The following is a 23,629-nucleotide window of genomic DNA, read 5'->3' as shown; positions in this document are numbered from 1 at the left end:
TGCCGAGTTGTTCAATTTCATTGACACCTGCTGATCTTCAGGTCTGTTGTGGGGAATTGCAGCAGTGAAGGAGCAGAATTCTAAATTGGGGACTGTCACAAAGACAGCTGCAGTGGGTGACGTTAGACCAGGAACCAGGAAATAAACAATGGAGCGGTGGAGTTTGGTGAAGCTGAGCGATTGGTACCGCTCAGCATTTAATAATTAAACAAGCAGAAAATAAAAGGTTGCAAGACAAACAAAACACCGGACACGGCACTTTCGCCAAAACAAAGAGACAAACAAAATGGACTACACAGACAAACACGGTGAGCTTGTAGTTTAACTATTAACTATTCTTATTACCTCCATCTCCAATCCCGTTCTCCACTCACCAACACACAACCCTGAGTGAGTGAAAACATGCAGCTGTACCAAGTCGATTGGAGTCTCGGTACAACTGCATGTGAATTAATAAAAGTGCAATTCCCCGTGCTCACATATTATTTTACCTGCACGTGAAGTGCTCTGCAATCCTTGTGCCTAAATACAAAATATACATTTTAAACACTTGTGCTCGCAACCCATATTTATATTCTGTGTATTTTATACATAAACACCAATATTAACACACTTCATACAACATAAAACACTACATAAAGGGGCGGGACACTCCACCACAGGGACAAAATAACGTTCCTATTTCTTTAATATCCTTTCTCAAAAGTCCTCGTTGTTCATGTTCAAGTGACTGTTGGGCTTGCATTACATCATATGTAATTATATTCCACCTACCTTCTGTACCTAGCTCATGTGTGTAGGAAGTACACTCGCTTTAAAGCTGAGATCTCATTTAAAATGTACTTGATTCATACTGCTGTTGAATTTGGTTTTGGGATAGTCTTTTACACAGATGTGTTATCTTCACAACAATATATACAGCGCTGTCCTGTAACGTGAAAACTTGGTGTTGGTTCCTGGTTGCTACGGTGACTAAGTAACTGGCTGTGTCATCCTCCTACTTCAATTAGTACAGTCATTCAGCTGGCATAATGAATGAGTTAGTGAATGTTTCATAAAGCCGTGCTGAATTTGTACATACGCTTTGACAGCAGAAAACAGAAGATGAACATTGCAGATCACTTGGGAAGCAGGTAAGAGGACTCCTCCTCTTAATTTGTTTGATGTAACTGCTGTCCAGCGGCCTTGTTTTACATAGTGTTTTAATGGAAGGTGCCATCCTTTGAAGTAGTTGCTGCTCACCAAAAGCTGATATGTCTATCATATTGGCATATTGGATTATTTTACTGTTTTGCCGTTTTGAGTGGAGTTCTCTTTCCTGTCGCTATATACATTGTAGTGTTGAAAGATTTTACTTTGTCGTGTCAGACTTCAAATAAGATAAGAAACCCTACTAACTCCTGGCCAGTGAACAGTGATGCTCCCTGTGTACTTGTTCAGTTCCCCAACGAAGACTGACTATGCACAAGCCTGCGTTCCCATGACTCAATCACAGGGCTACACCAGTGGAGACACTCTGACCCGTAACTTTATCATTTTAAAGCTTGTTTCAACTTTCCAACCAAGAACTCATTGAGGGATCAGGTAGCCTCCGCTGGTCCAGGGGAGCTGGAGTTAACCGCGGTGCTTGTCTTCCTCTAGATCAATCTGTGAGCTGAGCTGGGAGGCAGAGTTGTTCACACTGCAGGACAGCAACTCCAAGCTGGTGGCAGCATTGCATGAAGCCAATGCCAATGTGGAGCAGTGGAAGAAACAGCTGTCTGCATACCAGGAGGAGACAGAGAGGCTGAGAGAGCAGGTAAGAGACGGGGCAGCACAGCACACATGTTTCTAAGCTGGGGATGGGAAGCTCCTTTAGAAATACTAATATAAAAGCCAATGTTTTGGATTATAACAGCAGGATAGTGAAGTGTTTGATAAGCAGGGTCTCATTTGTAACACTCTTTCAATTAAACAAGTTTCTCACTGGGATCTACCTGTATCGCAGGGATGCGCAAACATTTAACTTCCGGGTCAAAAATGTCAAATGTGTATTGCCTGTGTCCCGTGTGATGTCTGCTTATTCTGTCCAAATTTAGCATATCAAGAGGGGTGCTTGTTTGAGAATCTGTCACCACCTGTGTAATATTTCTCATCAGTAAATTTAATTGGTCACGTTTCAGTCCAGTTGTTAATGCAATCTAAATCCTTTAGGATTCCTGGTTGGCTGAAAACGTTTGGGCCACTCCCCCCAGCTCTCTGTGGTCTGCAGATTACCCCTGATCTAGATCAGTAGTATTGATAAGGAACAGCAAGGGTCCTAACACAGACCCCCTGTGGCACCCCACTGAGTACAGATCCCCAGGTTCTCAAGCACTCTCTGCTTCCTGCGTGTACTACATTTAGGAGTCTTTCCAGAAGCAGATTTTTGTATTAAAATACTTAAGCATGGCAAATAATGCTATTTTTATTGTTAAATTTTGAAGTTTTATCACTGATTTTCCAATTTAAATTATGCAGTGCATTCTTAAAGCAATTGTAGAAATGTTATATGATATTTCTATGAAATTTGAATTGCGTATGAATTAATTTGTTTTGAAGTTTTAAATGCATTTTTATTTTCCCCAGCAAACTACAAAAATCTTTTTTTTTTTTTTTTTTTTTTTATTTTAACAATTGCTATGCCAGTCTACACAACTTGGGGGGGGAATAATGTCAAGAATGAGCTGGCAAACCTCATCCATTCCAGTTGGTATTTTAACAATTGCTATGCCCAGGTGGCTGGGACTCGTGCCTGTCTCCTGGGGCCACGGTTTGTAGGGCAGTGCTTTCCTTTTTCCATTGGCCTAGTTTGAAGCAATGATAAATCACCACAGGGAAATGGCAGCTTCTGCGTCCACATGGTTAAAAATAATCCAGAGTGTCTCCAGGCTTTTAAACTGAGAGCCTATTGGAGGCAGCTTTTTTGGGTTACTTTGACTTTGCAGTGATCGCTCCCTTCCTCCCCGCGTGGATGTTCACTTTCTAACTAGAACACCAAGCATATGAGGGAATATACTGCCTTAATAACTGAAATATAACAGAAGTTATAGCCGTGGAACATTTTCAATGCTTGATACTTGGAAGACACATTAATATTATTTAAAATGATAATCCTTGCTTTGCTTTGCGTGATTATAAGTTGTTTTTGTAGCGATAATCCAAAAATTGGGTTGCTTTCGTTATAGACTGCATAAAAACCATTGCCAGCATGTCCCACTCCACATTTCTGAGTGCATTTAAATGGTCTAGAGGACCGTTGAAAAGTGGAGATAGACTTGGGACAAGAGACTTATTCTTTGTCATTGTGTTGAGGCACAATTGCTTGAATCGCAGGGAGCACTGCTCTTGAAAACTCTTTCAGTTGACTACAGTGCTTATTCAGACAAACAAAGATAAATAGACCAATAACTTTGCAAAGCCATGACTGGAAGCTCACAACCTGTAAGAGTTGTGCAATTATTGTGTTGGCTGCACTCTCTTTAAAGTGATTGGAGACTGAAGTTTCTCCTTGAAAACGCCTCTGTACCCAGAACAGTGAAGTATTCAGAGCACCTCGAATAAAACAGTAGCACTGCATACCCACTCATAGTTGTACGGAAGGAAGAAGATTCTCCAGCCTTTAATTCCTGCTGTTTTTGAAGAGAAAGATTCTAAAAATGGACATGCTTATGCTCTGTCTCTGATACTCCTCTACATGGTGAACAGGCTTGATTTTAAACTTTTATCACACAATCCTAGCCTCAGTTTGAATTGCATTTGGCTGTAATCCAGTAAACACTGGATTTTATGCAAATATTTGTAACCTTTCAGGTGCTGTGTGATTATTACCTGGTTATGAGGACCCTCTGTATGTACCTGCACTGGATACACAGCTAGAGCCAAACCTGTGTAGTATAATTCCAGGTGTCTTAAGCACTGTTCTGTGTTTTAAATAATGTATTTAAAAAGCCTGAAGCAGGATATTTTCATGAGTTCAGATAGTTTAGGGAACTGAATCTATTTTGCCCGGAACAAAGAAGGATTAGGGGAGGGGTTGATTTTCAATTCCTCTTTTATATTTTAAAAAGTTCTTAGTTAACACTAACTAATACTTTAAGTGCAGTGCAGAAACCAGGACCAGAGAACACAGCTGGAAATTCAGTGGAGACAGACAGAGGGAGGAGACTACTTCTTCACATAGAGAGCAGTGAGGGGATGGTATGGGTTGCCATGTTGATGCTGAATCACTTGGATTCTTTATAAATTGACAATGTTTTCAGGTCAATCAGCTACTAGGAAGCCAGACTCATTGATGGGCTGGTTGTCCTCCTCTTGTTCTAAAAACATTAAAAGATTTAGTCTTTAGAACCACCTATCCAATTATGATGAAACTTGGTAAGGACATTCTTTACCACAATTGAGAGAGCCAAAGCTTTCATTGTCTTATAGATTTGGGGTATTTCATCCATAACTAAAACATTCAGTGGTGGTTTCTGTGGAAATTAAGACATTGAGAAAGACTTTGAAACATTTGTCATAGAAGTTTTTAGTACATGGACTTCTGGGACTCAGTCACTTCCTGTGCTATAGGTCACACAGACAATTGGAGTAAATGTGACCTGCACAAGAAGGAAGTAATTTAGGTTCTGCCTACAGCAAGTTATTAAGAGGATCAGAGTGGCGCGATATGGAAGACATTTTACATAGAATGGTTGTCTGGCCTCTTTGCATGCTTGTGATTGCTTTCATTTGACAGCCTTGTCGTTCTTGAGGAGAGTTTCCTGTGAGTCTTGCTCTGATTGTGCCGTGTCTCTCTGTGGTCCAGGTGGCTGAGCTGGAAGCGCAGGCGGCCCGACACGCTGCCTGTGACATTGGCAAGGACGAGCTGAACCAGTCCCTGGAGGAGCTGGAGGCCGTGCTGAAAGCAAAGGATGAGGTAGCGCATGAAGAGCATGGCAGTGTCAGTGCATTCAACAGTGAGGCTGTAGTCAGTACTCACAACATACTGTGATCAGTTGCTGCCAGTGCTTGACTGGGGTTCTTCATCAGAACACCAGGAAGCCTGTTCATTGTACAACAGGGTTCGCCTCAGGTGTGATTGACGCCAGTTTGGTTTGCTGTGATCTCTAAGATGTCTGTAGTCGAATCTGATCAGCTGCTGGTCAGACACAAAGAATACATTGAAAATGGTCGCATTAAGTATTAAAAACCCTGCATCCTGTAACATAATTAACAGGATTCACAATTTAAATTACCTGAAAATAAATGTTACTCTAAATCTATTCATCAGAAGCCATTCAAAATAAATATTAAAAAGAAACCCTTCTGCTGTCATTCCCATTTCAGTTTACAAGGGCTTTCTTTTCATTAGGAAGTTAGTAAGCATAGCAAACAATAAGCTAAGCAGAAGCTATAGGTAATGACAGAGAACAGGATATTAAACTGGAAAGCAAACTAAACATATACTAAAAATAAAATATCCCTTTAAGAGGTGCTCGGTATAAATATTAAGAGTAATGAGGACAGAGTGTGTGTGACTCACAGGATGAACCCAGCAGCCTCGCATTGTATTTATAATGTCTGACTGAGGTCCATGTGAGAGAGCTGTTGTACACTTGAACACATGTAACTGGGGGTGGAGGTTTATATAGCTTTTTCCATTAGTGCTCCAGAACCCCTTGCAGTGTTTACAGAAATGCGTGACTTTACCTTTGCTGTATCCCGTGTTGTTCGTATGCAGCAAATTTAGTTTAGATTTTTCTTTAAATCACAGGTAAGTAGATTAGGGAATTGCTTTTCTTTTCAGCCTCTATACAGGAGCGTTCCCCAGGTGAGAGAGAGAGTTTCTTCAAAGCATCACGGTGTGTCCAGTTCATGCTTCCTCCTGCACAATGATAGAAGACTTTTTTTTTTTTTTTCTCCTGGCGAATGCTCCTGAGTTAATGTTGAGAAATGTTTTTCTGTATTGCCCAGTTGGTTTATGTATGAGTAAGCATTTTGAGAGTTGACTGTGATTGCATGATTCAGCAGTTGCAGTTACAGGACTGGTTGCTTTCATCTGTGCAAAGTATTGGTTTGATTGGTTTTGTGGATAATACGATTAACTTGAACCAATGTTTTAGTATTTGCTGTTGAGTAGATGTGGATTGATCTTCTCTTACAGCATGTAAAATCTGGCACTTGTGCGGATTGATTTTCAGTTTGTCACGGTTGATGCTGTGATGCACCGGCGGGCATCTACTGTCTGATAGAAGCCCGCTAGAGCCAGAAGCTGATTGGCTGATGGTACTGAATCATTTCAAATTAAAAATATAACATACAGCAAAGGTAAGGGAATGGACCGAGATAGAGAGACCACAGGCACTGCAAAAGTAAGGGAATGGACTGAGATAGACAGACCACAGGCACTGCAAAGGTAAGGGAATGGACTGAGATAGACAGACCACAGGCACTGCAAAGGTAAGGGAATGGACCGAGATAGACAGACCACAGGCACTGCAAAGGTAAGGGAATGGACCGAGATAGAGAGACCACAGGCACTGCAAAAGTAAGGGAATGGACTGAGATAGACAGACCACAGGCACTGCAAAGGTAAGGGAATGGACCGAGAGAGAGAGACCACAGGCACTGCAAAAGTAAGGGAATGGACTGAGATAGACAGACCACAGGCACTGCAAAGGTAAGGGAATGGACCGAGAGAGAGAGACCACAGGCACTGCAAAGGTAAGGGAATGGACTGAGATAGAGAGACCACAGGCACTGCAAAGGTAAGGGAATGGACCGAGATAGAGAGACCACAGGCACTGCAAAAGTAAGGGAATGGACTGAGATAGACAGACCACAGGCACTGCAAAGGTAAGGGAATGGACCGAGATAGACAGACCACAGGCACTGCAAAAGTAAGGGAATGGACTGAGATAGAGAGACCACAGGCACTGCAAAGGTAAGGGAATGGACTGAGATAGACAGACCACAGGCACTGCAAAGGTAAGGGAATGGACCGAGATAGAGAGACCACAGGCACTGCAAAAGTAAGGGAATGGACTGAGATAGACAGACCACAGGCACTGCAAAGGTAAGGGAATGGACTGAGATAGACGGACCACAGGCACTGCAAAGGTAAGGGAATGGACTGAGATAGACAGACCACAGGCACTGCAAAGGTAAGGGAATGGACCGAGATAGACAGACCACAGGCACTGCAAAGGTAAGGGAATGGACCGAGATAGAGAGACCACAGGCACTGCAAAGGTAAGGGAATGGACCGAGATAGAGAGACCACAGGCACTGCAAAGGTAAGGGAATGGACCGAGATAGAGAGACCACAGGCACTGCAAAAGTAAGGGAATGGACTGAGATAGACAGACCACAGGCACTGCAAAAGTAAGGGAATGGACTGAGATAGACAGACCACAGGCACTGCAAAGGTAAGGGAATGGACTGAGATAGACGGACCACAGGCACTGCAAAAGTAAGGGAATGGACTGAGATAGACAGACCACAGGCACTGCAAAGGTAAGGGAATGCATTTCTTGTGACACTGTAGGGGCTCTGAAACACCTTGGTTCAATTCAAGACCTTCCAGGGATTTCAATCCAGCTATTCTTGGCTTTCTCAATCAATCAATCAATCTTTATTTTATAGTTTTCTTAGTTGCATACACTTGGGACTTCAGTTATTGCAAATAGGAGAATGTGATGTTTAAAAAAGTGTTTAATTGTTAGTTAAAACTTCTTTACAGTCCAATCTCTTTTTTTTTAATGATTATAGAGTGCGCCATTTCCCTATTGTCTGTATGCCTTAGTTTCAGGTAGCCTTGCTCTTCCTCGGTCACCCACCTGGACTGTGAAATTGTCCCCACCCATTCAGTGGCTTTTTCTGGCACATTTAACCAACTGGCTACTTCAGCAAATTACACTCTTTGATCCTGAAATTGATCCCATTTGGAAAACATTTGGACATCCACATCCTGAATACGCTGCTGAGGTGAAATTTAACTAGGAAGTGAAACAGTGCAGACTACCTGAAAGTCATTCCTTTTACTAATGAGTTGAACACAATTCAGTTCTTAATAAAGTAACCTCATTTCTCAGATTGCTTGATTTAAATTCTAAGATGGCTGCAGTGATTTTGATATTGATAGGAGCCCTCAAAAGACAAAACTGAAGATTTCTTCATTCAAGTGCAGTTTAACATGGTGTGTTCATGTGATCTAGGAAATACATCACCTGCAGAGCAAGAAGTGTGATTACAATGAAGTGGAGCAAGAGAGGGAAGAGGCTGTGCAGAGGCTACAGGTAACAGCAGCTTTCAAGATCACAGGAGCGACGGGAGCTGTGGGCAGTATTGTAACAATTCATATTCTTAAAACAATAACTGCATTTTAGTATAATGTATAAATATCTTTCTCTGAAAACGGTACCGTAAACTAAAAATAGACCACAATCTATTTAATTTAAAGTTCATAAAGGTATTACAAAGGCAAATAATTTACCAGGAATATATTTTAAAAACAAGGGGTTTATTAAACATGCATTCAATCTGGTAATATGTTCATAAAAACAAGAAGCAATAATGCAGAATAGCAACATAAATAATTAAGCAGGCAATACGTTCGTTTGCACAGTCAATATTACATTAAACAAAGTTACAATGAAACAAAGCATTAGACAGCAATTTTTATCAATGAAACAACAATAATTGGTCAAAGCAACTTGTATAGATTTCAATGCAAGACATTCTCTTCTAATCGCTTAGCTTGAAAACTGTAAGTTGCATACAATTGCGATGGAAACTCCATAGCTTACCATACACAAAACAAGAAAAAAACATGTAGGATTATATTCTTTAAACACAATGCTCCATTAGGGATTCTGCATCTTAAAATATTCTCCACTAGTACTGCAGGTGACACAGCATTGCTTATATGAGCCAATCTCTAAAAGGACTTCACAGTGAGTAGCACAAGAGTCCACAATTACAATATGCACTCTGTAGGGTAAGGTACCTGTTATCTAATAAATATAAGCATTGATTTGTACTCTATCTTGGATTTGCCTCTGTTCTTGGGTAACCCTGGTAAGCACGTCAGGGAATGACAGTCTGAGCTCCTGCACAGCCCTGCTAGCAATGAGAGAGAGACCCCAGCAAGGTGGCACATGGGCAGAGAACTGCTCCTCTTATAAAGGGAGGAGGGATGGGGGGGGGGCTCATCTAGGCACAGCCTGAGGCCCAGTCCAGCTGATCCAGGGAAAATGCGTAACGGCTCGGGGGTGCAGGGTTTATTTTGGAGGGATGTGTGAGAGTCTACAATATCTAGAGACAGTAGATAGTTTTAATAAGCCAACTAAACAGATGGCGGATAAAATCTAGGGCAAATCAACAAACTAACTGACAGTGACTCTGTTAAGGAAAATATTAACTGTAATGAGGTTATCACATAAACATAGTAATTAAGAATATTTAATAGAAGAGATGCAAACACTTCAGTTTGACAGACACTCATGGTCATTTTGAATTTAGGGAACGGGCAGAGATGAGTCATTCTTGTATTGGTGCTCAAATCATACTCATGAGCTGCTTTTACAGTAATTGTCACAATTATTTATATGGAATGATGAAGGCCATTCACTGCAGGCATGTAGGACTCTCAAGGACAGCTCAGAGCCAGGTAAAGGCAGATCTAGTGAAAATACTAACTCTATATGAGTAGTATTATTACATTTCAATTAGTGTTGCACTTGCTGGCCTCCACCCCATCAATGGCTTCTTTCCTGTCATTAACAATGTCATTGCTTGATGGTCTCTAATGTGCAGTTCTGAAAGAAACACACATTCTAGAAAACATGTATTATAATTTGAAAACATATCTGGAAATCAAGAAGCCACTGAAGGGTGGAGGCAAGCAAGTGCATAGCTTGCAAACAGATATTTCTTTTAATAATACCACTCTCATGTAGAGTTACCATTTTTCTCTAGACCTGCCTTTGAGCTTGCCTTGAGAGTCCTACATGCCTGAAGTGAATAGCCGTCATCAATCCATTTAAGTCCATGTGATTTTTCAAGGGTCTGGCAGAGTTGAAAAAGCACATGAATGGAATGAGGAAGGCTGCTGAACTTGGCACTTAGATATCTGTAGACATGAAAGACGTCAAATACAGCTGAAAGCATGCATGTGCTGGTAATATAATATATAGAGGAGACGTGAGGTTCCACTTAGAGCCATGCCATAGCGATCAATACTCCATTAATTTGCAGCACTAATCCTCCAGGGGCCAGCAGCTCACATCCGCCGTGGAGCTCCTGCGTGTAAGGAGGGGACTGGCTTGGGGATCAGAGGACACCCGCTGACCTTCAGTCCTCCTGAACTGTGTGGGAGTGGCTGCAGTTAGGGATTAGACTTGGACAAATTGGGAAGAAAATCAGGGGCAACAAAAATGTCAAGGTTTTATTTGGACAGGCCTGACCCTTCTTGTTCTGTGTTTCCAGGAAGTGGAGTCTCGTAACGCAGAGCTGGAGAGGCGCGTGCACGCACTGGAGCAGACTCTATCGAACTCTCTGGATGAGCGCAGCCGAGCGGAGAACGAGGTGCAGAGAATTATCGACATCCTGGATGTCAAGATCTTCGACCTCACTGACCTGCGACAGAGCCTGGCCACACTGGTCCAAAAGTAAACACCTGAGTGTCGGCAAGATACAAGCACAGCACTCTGGGACCAGGCCAAGGGAATCTAAAGCACAAAATCCATTAGCTCAAACTGAACGTAGAACGCATCGTTAAAAATAGGTAGAAGTAGCACTCGGGGAAGTCTTTTTACAGGTAGTTTCTCAAGTCAAAAGTGAGCTGTTTAGATGCTTAACCCTAGTACTGGCTGTTACATTTTCAGTGTTAAGATTTGAGGACAGTTTCAGAAGTTTGAGAGGTGTGTTTTGTATGTATGATAAAGGGCTCTGTGATCATATAATGGTGTGCCCGTTTTAAACAAAGTTTAAGGAGCTCTGATGTTAATCCGGCTTTAAAATTCTTAAATGTGTAATAACCAAGACTTTAAAAACATTACTATAGCCTAAAGGAAGAATGGATAGGGTTAGCCTAAAGGAAGAATGGATAGGGTTAGCCTAAAGGAAGAATGAATAGGGTTAGCCTAAAGGAAGAATGAATAGGCTGTACTAAATGAATTCTCTCATGCACAAATCATTCGTGGTTTTTCATTTTTTGTTTTATTTCTGTTTTTCGTCCTTAAAACATATTTTTAAGTTTGAGCTCAGCAAGGTTCATAGCAATATCAACTAAAGACCATTACAAGCTGCTTCTAGATGTCCTCTTTTTACATCATCAGTATGAGACTAAAGGTAAGAGAGTGAGACTTATTTGATTATTAGTCTTGCCTTTAACATCTGACACCTGTGTGAGTGTCCCAGCTGACTGTTGAGTTCGTTGACACCTGTGTGAGTGTCCCAGCTGACTGTGGATGGGTTGGTTGAGTTCATTGACACCTGTGTGAGTGTCCCAGCTGACTGTGGATGGGTTGGTTGAGTTCATTGACACCTGTGTGAGTGTCCCAGATGACTGTGGGTGGGTTGGTGGAGTTCATTGACAGCTGCCTGTGGATGGGTTGGTGGAGTTCATGTGGATGGGTTGGTGGAGTTCATTGACAGCTGACTGTGGATGGGTTGGTGGAGTTCATTGACAGCTGACTGTGGATGGGTTGGTGGAGTTCATTGACAGCTGACTGTGGATGGGTTGGTGGAGTTCATTGACAGCTGACTGTGGATGGGTTGGTGGAGTTCATTGACAGCTGACTGTGGATGGGTTGGTGGAGTTCATTGACAGCTGACTGTGGATGGGTTGGTGGAGTTCATTGACAGCTGACTGTGGATGGGTTGGTGGAGTTCATTGACAGCTGACTGTGGATGGGTTGGTGGAGTTCATTGACAGCTGACTGTGGATGGGTTGGTGGAGTTCATTGACAGCTGACTGTGGATGGGTTGGTGGAGTTCATTGACAGCTGACTGTGGATGGGTTGGTGGAGTTCATTGACAGCTGCCTGTGGATGGGTTGGTGGAGTTCATTGACAGCTGACTGTGGATGGGTTGGTGGAGTTCATTGACAGCTGACTGTGGATGGGTTGGTGGAGTTCATTGACAGCTGACTGTGGATGGGTTGGTGGAGTTCATTGACAGCTGACTGTGGATGGGTTGGTGGAGTTTGTTGCTGCTCCTAATGAGATGCAGTGAGTCTGATGTTTTTTTCCATTAAAGGGAAGCTTGCATAGTTGTTTATGGTGGGGACTAATAATCGAATAAATCTAACCCTTTAGTCTCACATTGATGATGCAAAAAGCCCTAGTGGAGAACTAACTAGAAGTCATGGTGTTTGGTAGATAAAGCCCTTGCTCTGAACCTTGCTGAGCTGATTAAAAACAAAATAAGAATCGGAAACCAAATCCTGTGAATGGCACGTGAATGAATTGCACGCACATGGAAGTCTCACTTGAATTGGATGGAATTCTTGTTTTTCCCTCCCCACTCGCATCTCATTTGTTTTATAGCATTTTTATTGGCTATTCTTGCATGACTGTGTGCTCAGAGGCTTCCAGTTGAAAAGTTAGCATTGCGTAAGAAGCTTTACATTTAATTTCCCGAGTTTGCTTTTGTACTTGTTTATGATGTTTCTGTTTTTCTGAGTGGTTCTGATTTGCAGTTTACTCAAATACTCTGCTTTTATTCATCTTGATAAGTCTGCATTCAGGTGCTTTGACTATGACATCAGGAGCTGCTCTTCAGTAGTTACCTGCCATAGACATGGGTAACATAGGCTAGGCCAGCACTATCTTGTGCACAGCAGTTTATTACCAGCAAAAATAAAGGAAACTTGAACCAAAGTGGCAAATCACAAGATGAACTTCTGTAGACACTTTGGCTGATCTAGCCTGTGATTCAGGTATCTATGACCGGCAACAAGAACTGAAGAGCAGCTCCTGAAATGGGTCACCTTGACACAGTATTTTAGGAATTACACTAAGAATAATAGCGCCATAAAACACTAAGTGTACAGTTATAAAACAAAATCTAAGAAAATGTAGTTTTAGCATGAAGTAACACACCGTTAGAAATGTAAAGAGCTGGGTGACTGAAGCAGATAGCGGAGTACTTTGTGTTAATGATTGTAGAATGGAATCTAAAATTAATGTAAATGTTAATGGACAGCTTTACCTGGTTTTGAAATACTTTTGAGCTAGACTGTTTTAATATCCTGATTTTGTTTAAACAACTGGAAGTTAACTATTGATAACCAGGTATTAAGGAGGTGTTGCTCAGTTAGTGTAAATTATTTACAGTACCACCTTTTTACACGAGTGAAACCATGGTATCTTACCTTTATCACGAGACCCTGTATTGAACTGGAAATATTTCAGAACTCCCTGGATAAACAGCTTCTTCCTTAATGTACTGTAGGTCACCTGGTCTGATTGCAGCTTGACCACTGGAGTGAGTTTGACCTACAGCCCATGACCATGATTAGGTACCAGGATGCAGCAGCAACTTTCTATCTATAGTTAAAATATACAGCAGTAAACCCTGTCGAATCCAGCCCCTCTGTATAATTCAGCATCATTTTTAGGTCCCGACCAAATCCCTATTGAATTGAATGGTGTGATCCCCTCAATCCGGAACATGCCTATCCTGGAATCACCCATAGTTTGTAAATGTCTCTTCTGCCTAAAATCAATGTAAATTCGACTGAGCATCTGCCATCGGCTCATGTGATTTTTGTTTTCTAAATTTTATAATGAAATATGTAAATATGCACAGCTGTGATTTGCGTAAAGCACGTTACCCTTGAAGGAGCTGGAGTCTCGGGCTGCGTAAAGCACGTTACCCTTGAAGGAGCTGGAGTCTCGGGCTGCGTAAAGCACGTTACCCTTGAAGGAGCTGGAGTCTCATGCTGCGTAAAGCACGTTACCCTTGAAGGAGCTGGAGTCTCATGCTGCGTAAAGCACGTTACCCTTGAAGGAGCTGGAGTCTCGGGCTGCGTAAAGCACGTTACCCTTGAAGGAGCTGGAGTCTCGGGCTGCGTAAAGCACGTTACCCTTGAAGGAGCTGGAGTCTCATGCTGCGTAAAGCACGTTACCCTTGAAGGAGCTGGAGTCTCGGGCTGCGTAAAGCACGTTACCCTTGAAGGAGCTGGAGTCAGGCTGCTGTGGCAAAGAAAGTTGGTGTATTATGGGATTTCATTCTTTTTCATTTTCGTGTAGAAATAAAAAATGGCAATTTCATTTTATTTAGGAATTATGTATTTTAACATTTAATCAATGTGATGCAATCCCTTGTTTTTCTTTTTAATTTGCAAACAAAAAAGTGTGACCCAAGGTCGTCTCAAATGCCTCTCGTTTAATTTGGACAGCAGCTTATTGGGGATATTCTTACTTCTCCCGCAGCATCCCGATAAAGCTGCGGCGACTGTATCCTTGTTTCTACAGTGGAGACAGTGAAATGAAAACTAATACAACCCTAGAATTACACTGTATACCGCGACAGTGTGTATGTACTGGAGTAGAGTTGTTGACGGCTTTGTCATTTTATTTATTTTCTTTTTTTTTAGGTGCAGTATTAGATTTCACAGCACCTCTGTAATCCAGCATACTGGGATCTGGAAATTGTGCTGGATTATACAGGTGATGCTGGATTAGACAGGCTTTACTGTACCAAAAGCATAAAAGTGAAATACAATGTAAACCTTGGTTAGCAATCCTGTTGTTAATAATGGACTTGAATGATTACCATTGACACTAAATGCACAGCAGCATGTTGGGGTAATGAAAGCACGCTGTTTATTGCTCTCTGCTATCTGATAAAGGCCTTTAAATAGCCCCATATCTGAACCACTGAATCTGCCCGACTCTTTCACTAGTTTATTCTTTGATACTCTTTCAACTGCATGCATTGTATTCTTTTCCAGTAACTTGTGTCTAAGCAGTTTCTTAAGGGGAACGTTTTTGTAGATGACAATGTTAATTTAAAAACTGATTGTTAACATCGTATTCCTTTTTAGTGTAGATTCAAGAGCTCTCTAAATGATTAAGAGTGCATAGGGCTAAACACAAGGCTATTTTTGGTGTAGATTTAATTATAGGTATAACTTGTATTGCTATACAATATCGACTTATATTTACCAAAGATGTAATTCAGAATGCTTTGTGTACGCTATTGCACGGTAAGATTATTGTCTTGTGTTGCCTCTTTTTTAATGAAACTGGAACCTGATTTAAAAAAAAAAAAAAAAAAAAAAAAAAAAATCTACATTTGTGACCTAGAATGTCTGTTTTGAAGGGCTTAGTCACCAGTATGTATTTATTTAGTCTGAAGTGTAAGAACCTTTATTATTAAACGTCGAATGGTATTGGTAAAAGCAGAAAGCACAGTTGTACAGATTGCTTTTGTCTCCTCCTGTTCAAGGTACTGCAGTCCCTATAAGAAACCCCTGTGGAGTTATTAAGTGCACACTGTTAGGAAATAGCTGAATCATGTTGTAATCAGATAAGAAATTGCATGTTAGAATTATTGTAGGATTTGTAGTTCAATTTCTGAAACTTTTAAGAATACATTTGTTAAAAAGGGTGTATGTATATGTTTTCAGTACTTTCTCAACTTCATTATTCATACATCGTTTAAAAAAGGGGACTTTGACAAAACCAAGGTCACTTACTGTGTGTGGAACTCTCTTGTGTATTTAGGACTTGAATTAACCAAACCTTTTCAAGTAAGTAGGTTTTTTATCTTCCATTATGGTGTTATGACTGTGTTGTTGTTAGTGTGTTAGCGGCTGGCTCTTATAGATCTGTTGGCTGATCTGGCCTATTTTCTATATGTGTGTTGCAGCAGTGAGCACTGAAGAGCCCCTCCTCACAGACTAACATTCAAGAAAGACCTCATTGCACCTGAATGTACAGAGAAGGGTGGCGAGGTTGATCCCAGGTCTCAGAGGATTGAGCCAGAGGAACACGGTTCAAATAACTGTCTGTTCAGCCTAGAAGAGGGACTCAATGTTAACTTTATAAAATCATAAATTGTTTAGATAGTGAACCCATGGCACTACTGTACTTCAGATTTAGCACAGAGAGCATGGTTAGTTTAGAACAGAAGGTAGGAATCACTTTTTACACAGAGTTCAAAATGCATGGACTAGCCTAGCAGGTGAAGTGTCTAAGACACTTAGCTGGTTTCACAGACCTCGATTTAGCACTAGTATGGGCTGATCCAATGTTACTTTAGGTAAGGGAGTCTGAGATTCATGCTAATCTGTGAAACCAGCCGTCAAATCTTATTTACCGTAGTTCTACTGTAGGAATTAGAAAACAAAACACAGCCAGTCCTTTTTAATACAGGAATCCAATATCGAGTGTTTCGTTAGCTGGGTAATAATATGTCTGCAGTAGTTTTTGCTTTTTATGATCGGCTAGTAGTTTTGCAATGCTAATTATTTTTAGTAATAGGCTCAGTTGACGATTGCTAACTTTATTTGGGTTCAGAATAGTTAAGTGCTGTTCTGTGTTGTGTTCGGTTAAAATGCAATTCAGATCAGGTCTCCCTTGCTCGAACGTCTAGTCCACATCATAAAGCTACTTAATTAAAATGTTCACTAAGCGGTCAGATTCCTTAAAGTTTACCACAGTATTTTTGCAGTTTTCCCATGCTTTTCAAATGGTACTGTACTACTATGCGTTTGCCATAGCTTACCCTAGTTTGCCATGTTTATTAATATGCTTTACCATACTTTGCTATTCTTTACAATGCTTTTACTGTGGGGAAACCTTTTAAAGGATCTTCAAGTGATAACCAATATTCCAAAGATGAATCCGTCAATAGCCATGTCTCCCGTCTCACTCTCTGTTTTGCTTGTGCTACAGGTCAGATTCACTCCAGTGGCTGTTCTTCCTGCAGTGGGAGCATGTGACTGGGTACAGAAAGCAGCAGTTTAAAGTATCACCTGTAGTCAAGGCCCTTGTATTCTCACACAGGCGATTGCTTTTCTCAATCCCAGAGTATTACCCCCAGTATGTACGTCAAGGACTGGGAAGTTCATTATTCTCGCTGGTTTTTAATTCATTTAGATTTTTTGATTTTAAATAAACATTGATAAATTCCCAGGAAATTTTATATGAAAAAAAAAGATCTTCATGCAACACAAATGGAATGGGGGCAGTGAATGTTTCTGATTAGCCGTTTTAATTCTACATTGTTGTGTTCTATCTGCAAAGAACCAAACAATGCCCAGTGCAAGAAAATTGTTATTTTATTGTAATAAAATACTGGCTATCACTCCTTCGAGGGGCAGTTTTTTCTGTCATGGAGACAAGGGAGGGATAGCTTTTTCTGTACATACAAAGCTGCATTTTCATCTGGGATATCTTGACCATCTATATTACTAGCGCCTGTTTATTTAAAATGGAAAGGTATTTTGTTATTCACAAGTGTACAATGAGCACAAGAGCAGGTATTGTTTCTTTTAAAGAAACACTTGACATTGGTTTCATAGACTGATTTTCAATAATAAGGCAAGATGAGTGCTAATCAGGGTCTGTGAAACCAGCCTGCCCAATTCAATTTGCACTTAAGTTTAACATTTGTACATGTTTTCATAAAATGGTAGAGGAAAAAAATCTTGGTACTACTAAGCTGAATTTAAAAGACCCGTTTATAAAGAATAGTATAGAATAACAATTGGCAATTAAATGTTTAATCCTAATTTATTAAGTGGTTACCAATATTGGCAAAATGCAGTGTGACATACAGATGACTTGACAGACTCCTCTGTGTATCCCCAGAATCCGATATCAGTAACATGCACCAATTCATTTTAATACCACGTTTCAGGACAATAAGCGGTTCTCTGGCTATATGGAATCATGTGAAGTGTTACATATGTATTTTTTACACACAATTATAATACTGTTTTAAGATGAAGGGTAAGTGATTGGATATTTTTGGTGCCACTTTATAGTCATTGGTTTACATGCGCTACCTCGAACAAGTAGAATCAAAGGGTTGAGGTAAAGACCGAGATGAATGAAAATGACTTACAGCTACTGGGCATTCGCAGCTGGGCGCAAATATTAAGTATTTCCTTCTAGTTTCATATTTTGTAGCACTTCCATGCATAAAGAGACTGGAAAAGGTGGATAATTTATATGAAAGACGTCAGGTACAGGTTACATGTGGTAAATCTGTGAAAACTGGATGAATATTTTCAAACTTGTTTTTAATTAACATTAGTTTACAACTTGCTAAGATGAGTAGATAAGAATGTATTGAGAAATGTGTATTTAGAAACAGTATTTGTCTGTTACAAATGTATTATTTAATCCAGATTACCAAGAAGGTATTATATCAATAGTATTATTGTTTGAAATGTATTTGTTTCTTTCCTAAGGTTGATAACATAAACTGCCAGTTTCTTTTATGTTTTCAGACTACCCTGCTGCTGCAATGTTCTATTTCTGTAGTTTCTTAACACTATTGAATGCAATTCTGTAACATTTAAGGTTCGCTTACGTAATATATTTTAAGATTTGCTGAAAATAAAGAACATACTTCTCACTTTTTTTTGTCTCCTTTACCATAAGCATCAAAAAGCTCACTCATAGGTTCAATATCCTAATGTGGAATTTAGAAATACTAAAAGAAAGTGTCAATGAATTGAGGCAAAGACCGTCCAATACAGTATTAACAGGAACACACCCCCACTGTGATTTGTGCCAAGTCTGCTCCCCCAGCAGGTACCATTAATCAGACTATGGGTCATACATATCATGAGTGATCTTTGTAAATAAACATAATATACATGCCTGTTACAACAAAGCTTTCTGTATAATTACAGCATCAACTATAAATCTATACTGCCCCCTAAGGGAAAAAACATGCAATTACTAGTTATACGACACTACAAATTAATTCAAAAGGATCTTCAATTTTCAACCACCACCTAGGGATGCACTCAAAAATAGTTCTAATCTGGAAAATGCTTGCAAAGAGTAACACATTTAAAAATGCACTGTAGGGTGGAACACATGGGAGATAGACTGATACTTAACGTTTGTGGGATAATATTTTGATATCTGTGGTCTACAGATTAAAGCAGGGGTTTAAAATCTAGTTACTTTAAAATACTCAACTTTGCTAGTCAAATCTGCAAGTGTTGTTTTAGCTGGTTAACTGTGAAACAGATGTACAACTTCATAAACAAATATATACTTCTCACTGACAAACCCCCACCACAGCTATAGAAGTCACATCCGTATTAAAAAACTAGAAAAGACTTAATTTAATTCAAATATCCCACTTCCAATCAAGAGTCCGATATCTTACTGAAGACTGGCCAATAAAGTTTCATCAATTGGACAAACTATTTCATTAAACCTCTAGTTTGTCATGTGTATGGCTTGACTGGCTATAATCTGCATTGGCAAAGATATTTTAAGAAATCATGTTAAATGAAAGTACACATTGCATCCTTTTTTGAAATCCTTTTATTTGAAACCGCTTTGTGGACAGTGGGAGCCGGTAGCCCCGGGGTCTCCAGTTTACTTCAGCTTCTTCTTGGGGCGCAGGTTGTTGGTGTGTCCGCACTTCTTCTTGCGGCAGTTCACTGCGCGAGGGTGAAGACGGGCGTAGCACCTAGAACACACACACAGTGTCAGGGCTCCACTGTACTAGAGGCAGTGCAAACAGCTCGACCAGGTCTGACACATCACACTGCTGTATTTTACTATCTGACTTGTCATCAAAAAATCATGAAATATTGAAATGTAAAGTGTATTAGTGAAAGGCCCTTATACAAGCAACAGGACCATTTAGAAGGGAGCACTATAACCAACACTATTTCCAATCAAAATGGTAAGAATTGAGTTCTTACTACAATGAAGTTCCAACGGCAACTACTGGGATCAAAAAGACTCAAATATACAAACTAAAGAGAGAATCAGGTGGGTCGCACAGGCAACTATCCTATCCATAATGTATATATACACACACTACATCAATTGATAACTTTACATTCGAATCATAGATTTCAAGGTAAAATGTATAAAAAAAATACAGGGTTGATCAACCTTTACCAGGATCAACTGGATGATGTTTCTAGCGGTTGATGCAATCCAACAGGATTCCCTGGTTGACCAACTCAACCCCCGAAGTCACGAAGACCATTCGTGCTTCATTGTAATGTTTTCTCTACTTGACTTTGTGTGATTGATGCTACCTTGCCCTGTGAGGAAATTGCTGATGGATGAATACTCACTTGCGGCAGATCATTTTGTCGCAGTTGTACTTCTGAGCCAGCATACGAAGGGAAGGCTCAATGATGCCTCCCCGCAGACGCAGGACCAGATGCAGGGTGGATTCTACACAAGCAGAAGCAAAGACCACCCGTCAGTACCCTCATAGAGCCAGAGTAGGAAACACTTGGAAAGGATCTTCAACTAAATGGGCCCTTTATGAAAAAGGGATCCCAACACCTGTGTAGTCAAGAAGCCAAAGTATCCGCCCCAGTAGGATCTAGTTCAAAACTAAATTTAGAGGACTCTTCAGTCCCAACTAAACTCTCAATGAAAGACGGCCACAAAGTTTTTGAATAAAATGAGTTTGAATAAAATCACACAAGACATTTAATTTATTGCATTTTAAAAAACAGCTGCCTTTATGCACACAAATAACCTTTCTTTAGCAAAGGAAAAAATGCATTTTAAATATTGGAATCATTATGATCATGCAGTTTCTTGGAATTCATAAGATTTTATGTTTTCACTTTACCATTAGACTTGTGGAATTGTCACAAGTCTTCGTAAACAGTAACTTTTTTTTTTTTTTTACGATTTGAGAATGCATGAGTTTGTACTAAGTTGTTACAGGCTAGACCTGTGGTTTCCAACTATGGCCTTCAAAACCAATTTCAGTGCCGATAATTCCAACCATGACCTCAGTTAGTTAACTTAACAGGCTATGGGTCAATTAACTAATAAAGGACTTGACGAACTGACTGACAGCCTTCACCTCTGAGCTAGACCATCACCAGGGTCCGACCCAATATAGTTATTAATATTGCTGTACCAAATTAACAATATGCAGACTTAAATCTATCACACTGAAAGAAGAAAGCATGCTTTTGCAGATAAAGGATTGAGGGTGACTGGTGGGCAAGTCACCAAGTTTAAAAAGAAAGCACCAAATCTGTGGTGGCAACAGATCGCAGCCTTCCCAAACTAGATTTATGAACCCCATTGAGAAGCAAGTGGAGCCATACCTTTCTGGATGTTGTAGTCTGACAACGTGCGTCCATCTTCCAGCTGCTTGCCAGCAAAGATCAGACGCTGCTGGTCAGGGGGAATACCTGGCAGGATGGGGAGGGCTGTGTTATATATCAGCTTCACATCATTGCAGGATTCAAGTTACACACTTATCATTAATGAAGCAGCACTGTAACACATTCATAAACTGTTTGAATGTGTTGAGACAAATAACCATATTCATACTGGTCTCTGAAACAGAAAGTACAATGACTGTAGCAAACAGATCTCATGTAAAACAAAGCCAGCGCATGAGATCCGAAATAAACACTCTACTGTACAGAAGAGCGCTCTGTTCTTTGTAACGATCACTGAAAAGCATTTCAGGGTTATTTTCCTCCTGAGACCTTCCTTTATTTGCAATACATTTGTCAGCTCCCACAATGAAATAATTACATGTGTCAGATACAAAATTAAAGGTCATTTGTGAGTAGAAGGTCTACTGGAAGCAGCCTTTAGGGTTTATTACCTGTACATTTTTACTGCCAGTAACTAACCCCAAAGACAAACTGTAGTTTAATATCAGAACTTAATAAAGGGACATGGGCAGTTATATTAAGAACCTATTTTGCGCAGCTGCTTACTGACAGCAGTGAAATCTGCCACCAGCGCCAGTAAAAACTATGCTTATAACATCCACCTTTATATTGGTGTTCATGCTACCACGTAAAGTTGTAGATATTGTTAACCCGCACATAACTAAGCAGTTCTGTACCTTCCTTATCCTGGATCTTGGCCTTCACATTCTCAATAGTATCACTGGGCTCTACCTCGAGGGTGATAGTTTTACCCGTTAGGGTTTTCACAAAGATCTGCATTTTGGCAACAGCGGGCTGCGGGAAAGAGAAAAGGTTTTAGTTAAAGAACATGTAGAAATTAAAATGGGTCCCAGCATCGTCTTTCTACCCCTCTAGACATGCACAGCCTGTCACCACCAACTACACTTAATACTTTGCTTGCGATATGGTGACGCAAACATCTCTACTAAATAGCCTGTATCGGTAACCGAATAGGCGATTAAGAATAAGGCTCCAAGAGATGCACGACAACTATCTGAATTATTCCGCCCACAAGCTTTTGGTTGGAAAAGAAATTAAGACTTCGATCACATTCCGTTAGACAGGGAGACCCATTCTGGAATTAACCACGCATACCACCTATTGCTTTATTATTTGCCAGCCACATCCACGCTCGCTTTCAGTTAGCGTGGAACGAATTAAAAGCAATCATTACTAGGAGAAAAAAAAAAAACCAAAAAAACACCCCGGTTTAAATTTGATACCAAAAGCGTCTCACCCCTGAACACTACCGTAACAGAGACGTGAAATTACATAAAACACAGCACTACTGCAGACCAAGCCAAAAATAAAGACCACGCATAAAACATTATTGAAAAAACGATTAAGAAAAAGTTGCATTAACCATGTCAAACAGAGCGACACTAGCGGTCTCTACGCGTTTGGTTTGTAACCTTGCGTTGCATTAGTTTCTTTATAATATGTGAAATAAATGCTTTCAATGTAAATCATTCGGATTTGCGCCGGGAGAAGGCCCTGCAGCCTCGGCTCTTATTTCGGGATGATCTCCCGGCTCACATGGTGGGCCTCTCAAGCACGCCGCAACACGATATATTAGTTATATACTCAATTATAACACTGGAATGCTATACTTGTGCATCCAAAAACAACACCACCACATTACCACAACAACGTGCTGACTTTACTTCGACCGGCGCTACTTTTCTAACAAGTTATTTGCGCAAAACGGCGGAGTCGCGATACGCACCCTGTCGACGAGCAAGCCAGCAGAGAAAGGGCACAATGAGGGGAGCGGAAACAGAACACTGCCCTCAGTCCCGCCCACTCGCGCTCTCATTGGCTAGGGGCGCTCTGGCCTCTTACAGGCAGTAGAGAGCGTGTCTGAGGCGCGTTCGTTTCAATGCCATTTTAATAGACGGAAAAGAAGTTGGAATAAGTAGCTATCATCTCAACAACGAATCCACATCCATCCTTGGTAAATCCAATGATTTATAATAATGTGTGGTTCTGTTTTACCGTTTATACATTTATTTCTTAAATGACAATCTACACAATTTCTGATTCTGCGCCCCTTATCAATTTAAATTAAGTTTGTGTCGTTTGTGACGATGCATTCAATGTACTGAATCTCCAGCAGGAGAGTTTAAAATAATTGCATCATCATACCTCGCTGACTGGTTCAGCAGGCCATGCCAGCTTCAAGTCTAGCGAGTAAAGGAGCAGTCTTGTATTTCATTTGGGCAGCCA

The 23,629-nt window shown here is 40.5% G+C and overlaps 2 protein-coding genes across 4 annotated transcripts in view; one reads left to right on the top strand and one right to left on the bottom strand.

Annotated features, from left to right (window-relative positions):
• LOC121301401 (homer protein homolog 3-like) overlaps window positions 1–11,317 on the top strand; it is a 51,895-nt gene extending 40,578 nt beyond the window's left edge. For 2 of the 3 annotated variants that reach the window (XM_041230770.1, XM_041230769.1), the window contains 4 exons: window positions 1,642–1,798; window positions 4,826–4,936; window positions 8,217–8,297; window positions 10,489–11,317. In XM_041230770.1, coding sequence (XP_041086704.1) covers window positions 1,642–1,798; window positions 4,826–4,936; window positions 8,217–8,297; window positions 10,489–10,674 — 535 coding nt within the window. In that variant the 3' untranslated portion in view covers window positions 10,675–11,317. The remainder of the gene's footprint in view (window positions 1–1,641; window positions 1,799–4,825; window positions 4,937–8,216; window positions 8,298–10,488) is intronic. The other variant, XM_041230771.1, reaches the window with a different exon arrangement.
• Window positions 11,318–19,511: 8,194 nt separating this feature from the next.
• LOC121301389 (ubiquitin-60S ribosomal protein L40-like) lies at window positions 19,512–23,219 on the bottom strand. The gene is made up of 5 exons (XM_041230742.1): window positions 23,130–23,219; window positions 22,060–22,177; window positions 21,302–21,388; window positions 20,300–20,402; window positions 19,512–19,677 (listed from the first exon to the last, which is right to left on the bottom strand). Exons 1-5 carry the CDS (start codon window positions 23,217–23,219, stop codon window positions 19,584–19,586), a joined length of 492 nt encoding a protein of 163 aa, XP_041086676.1. The 3' UTR covers window positions 19,512–19,583.
• Window positions 23,220–23,629: the final 410 nt, after the last annotated feature.

The sequence above is a fragment of the Polyodon spathula genome, chromosome 27 (genome assembly GCF_017654505.1).
Source record: "Polyodon spathula isolate WHYD16114869_AA chromosome 27, ASM1765450v1, whole genome shotgun sequence".
Classification (NCBI taxonomy): domain Eukaryota; kingdom Metazoa; phylum Chordata; class Actinopteri; order Acipenseriformes; family Polyodontidae; genus Polyodon; species Polyodon spathula.
Note: the sequence above shows the minus strand (reverse complement) of the source record. Positions and strands in the feature narration are given on the sequence as shown.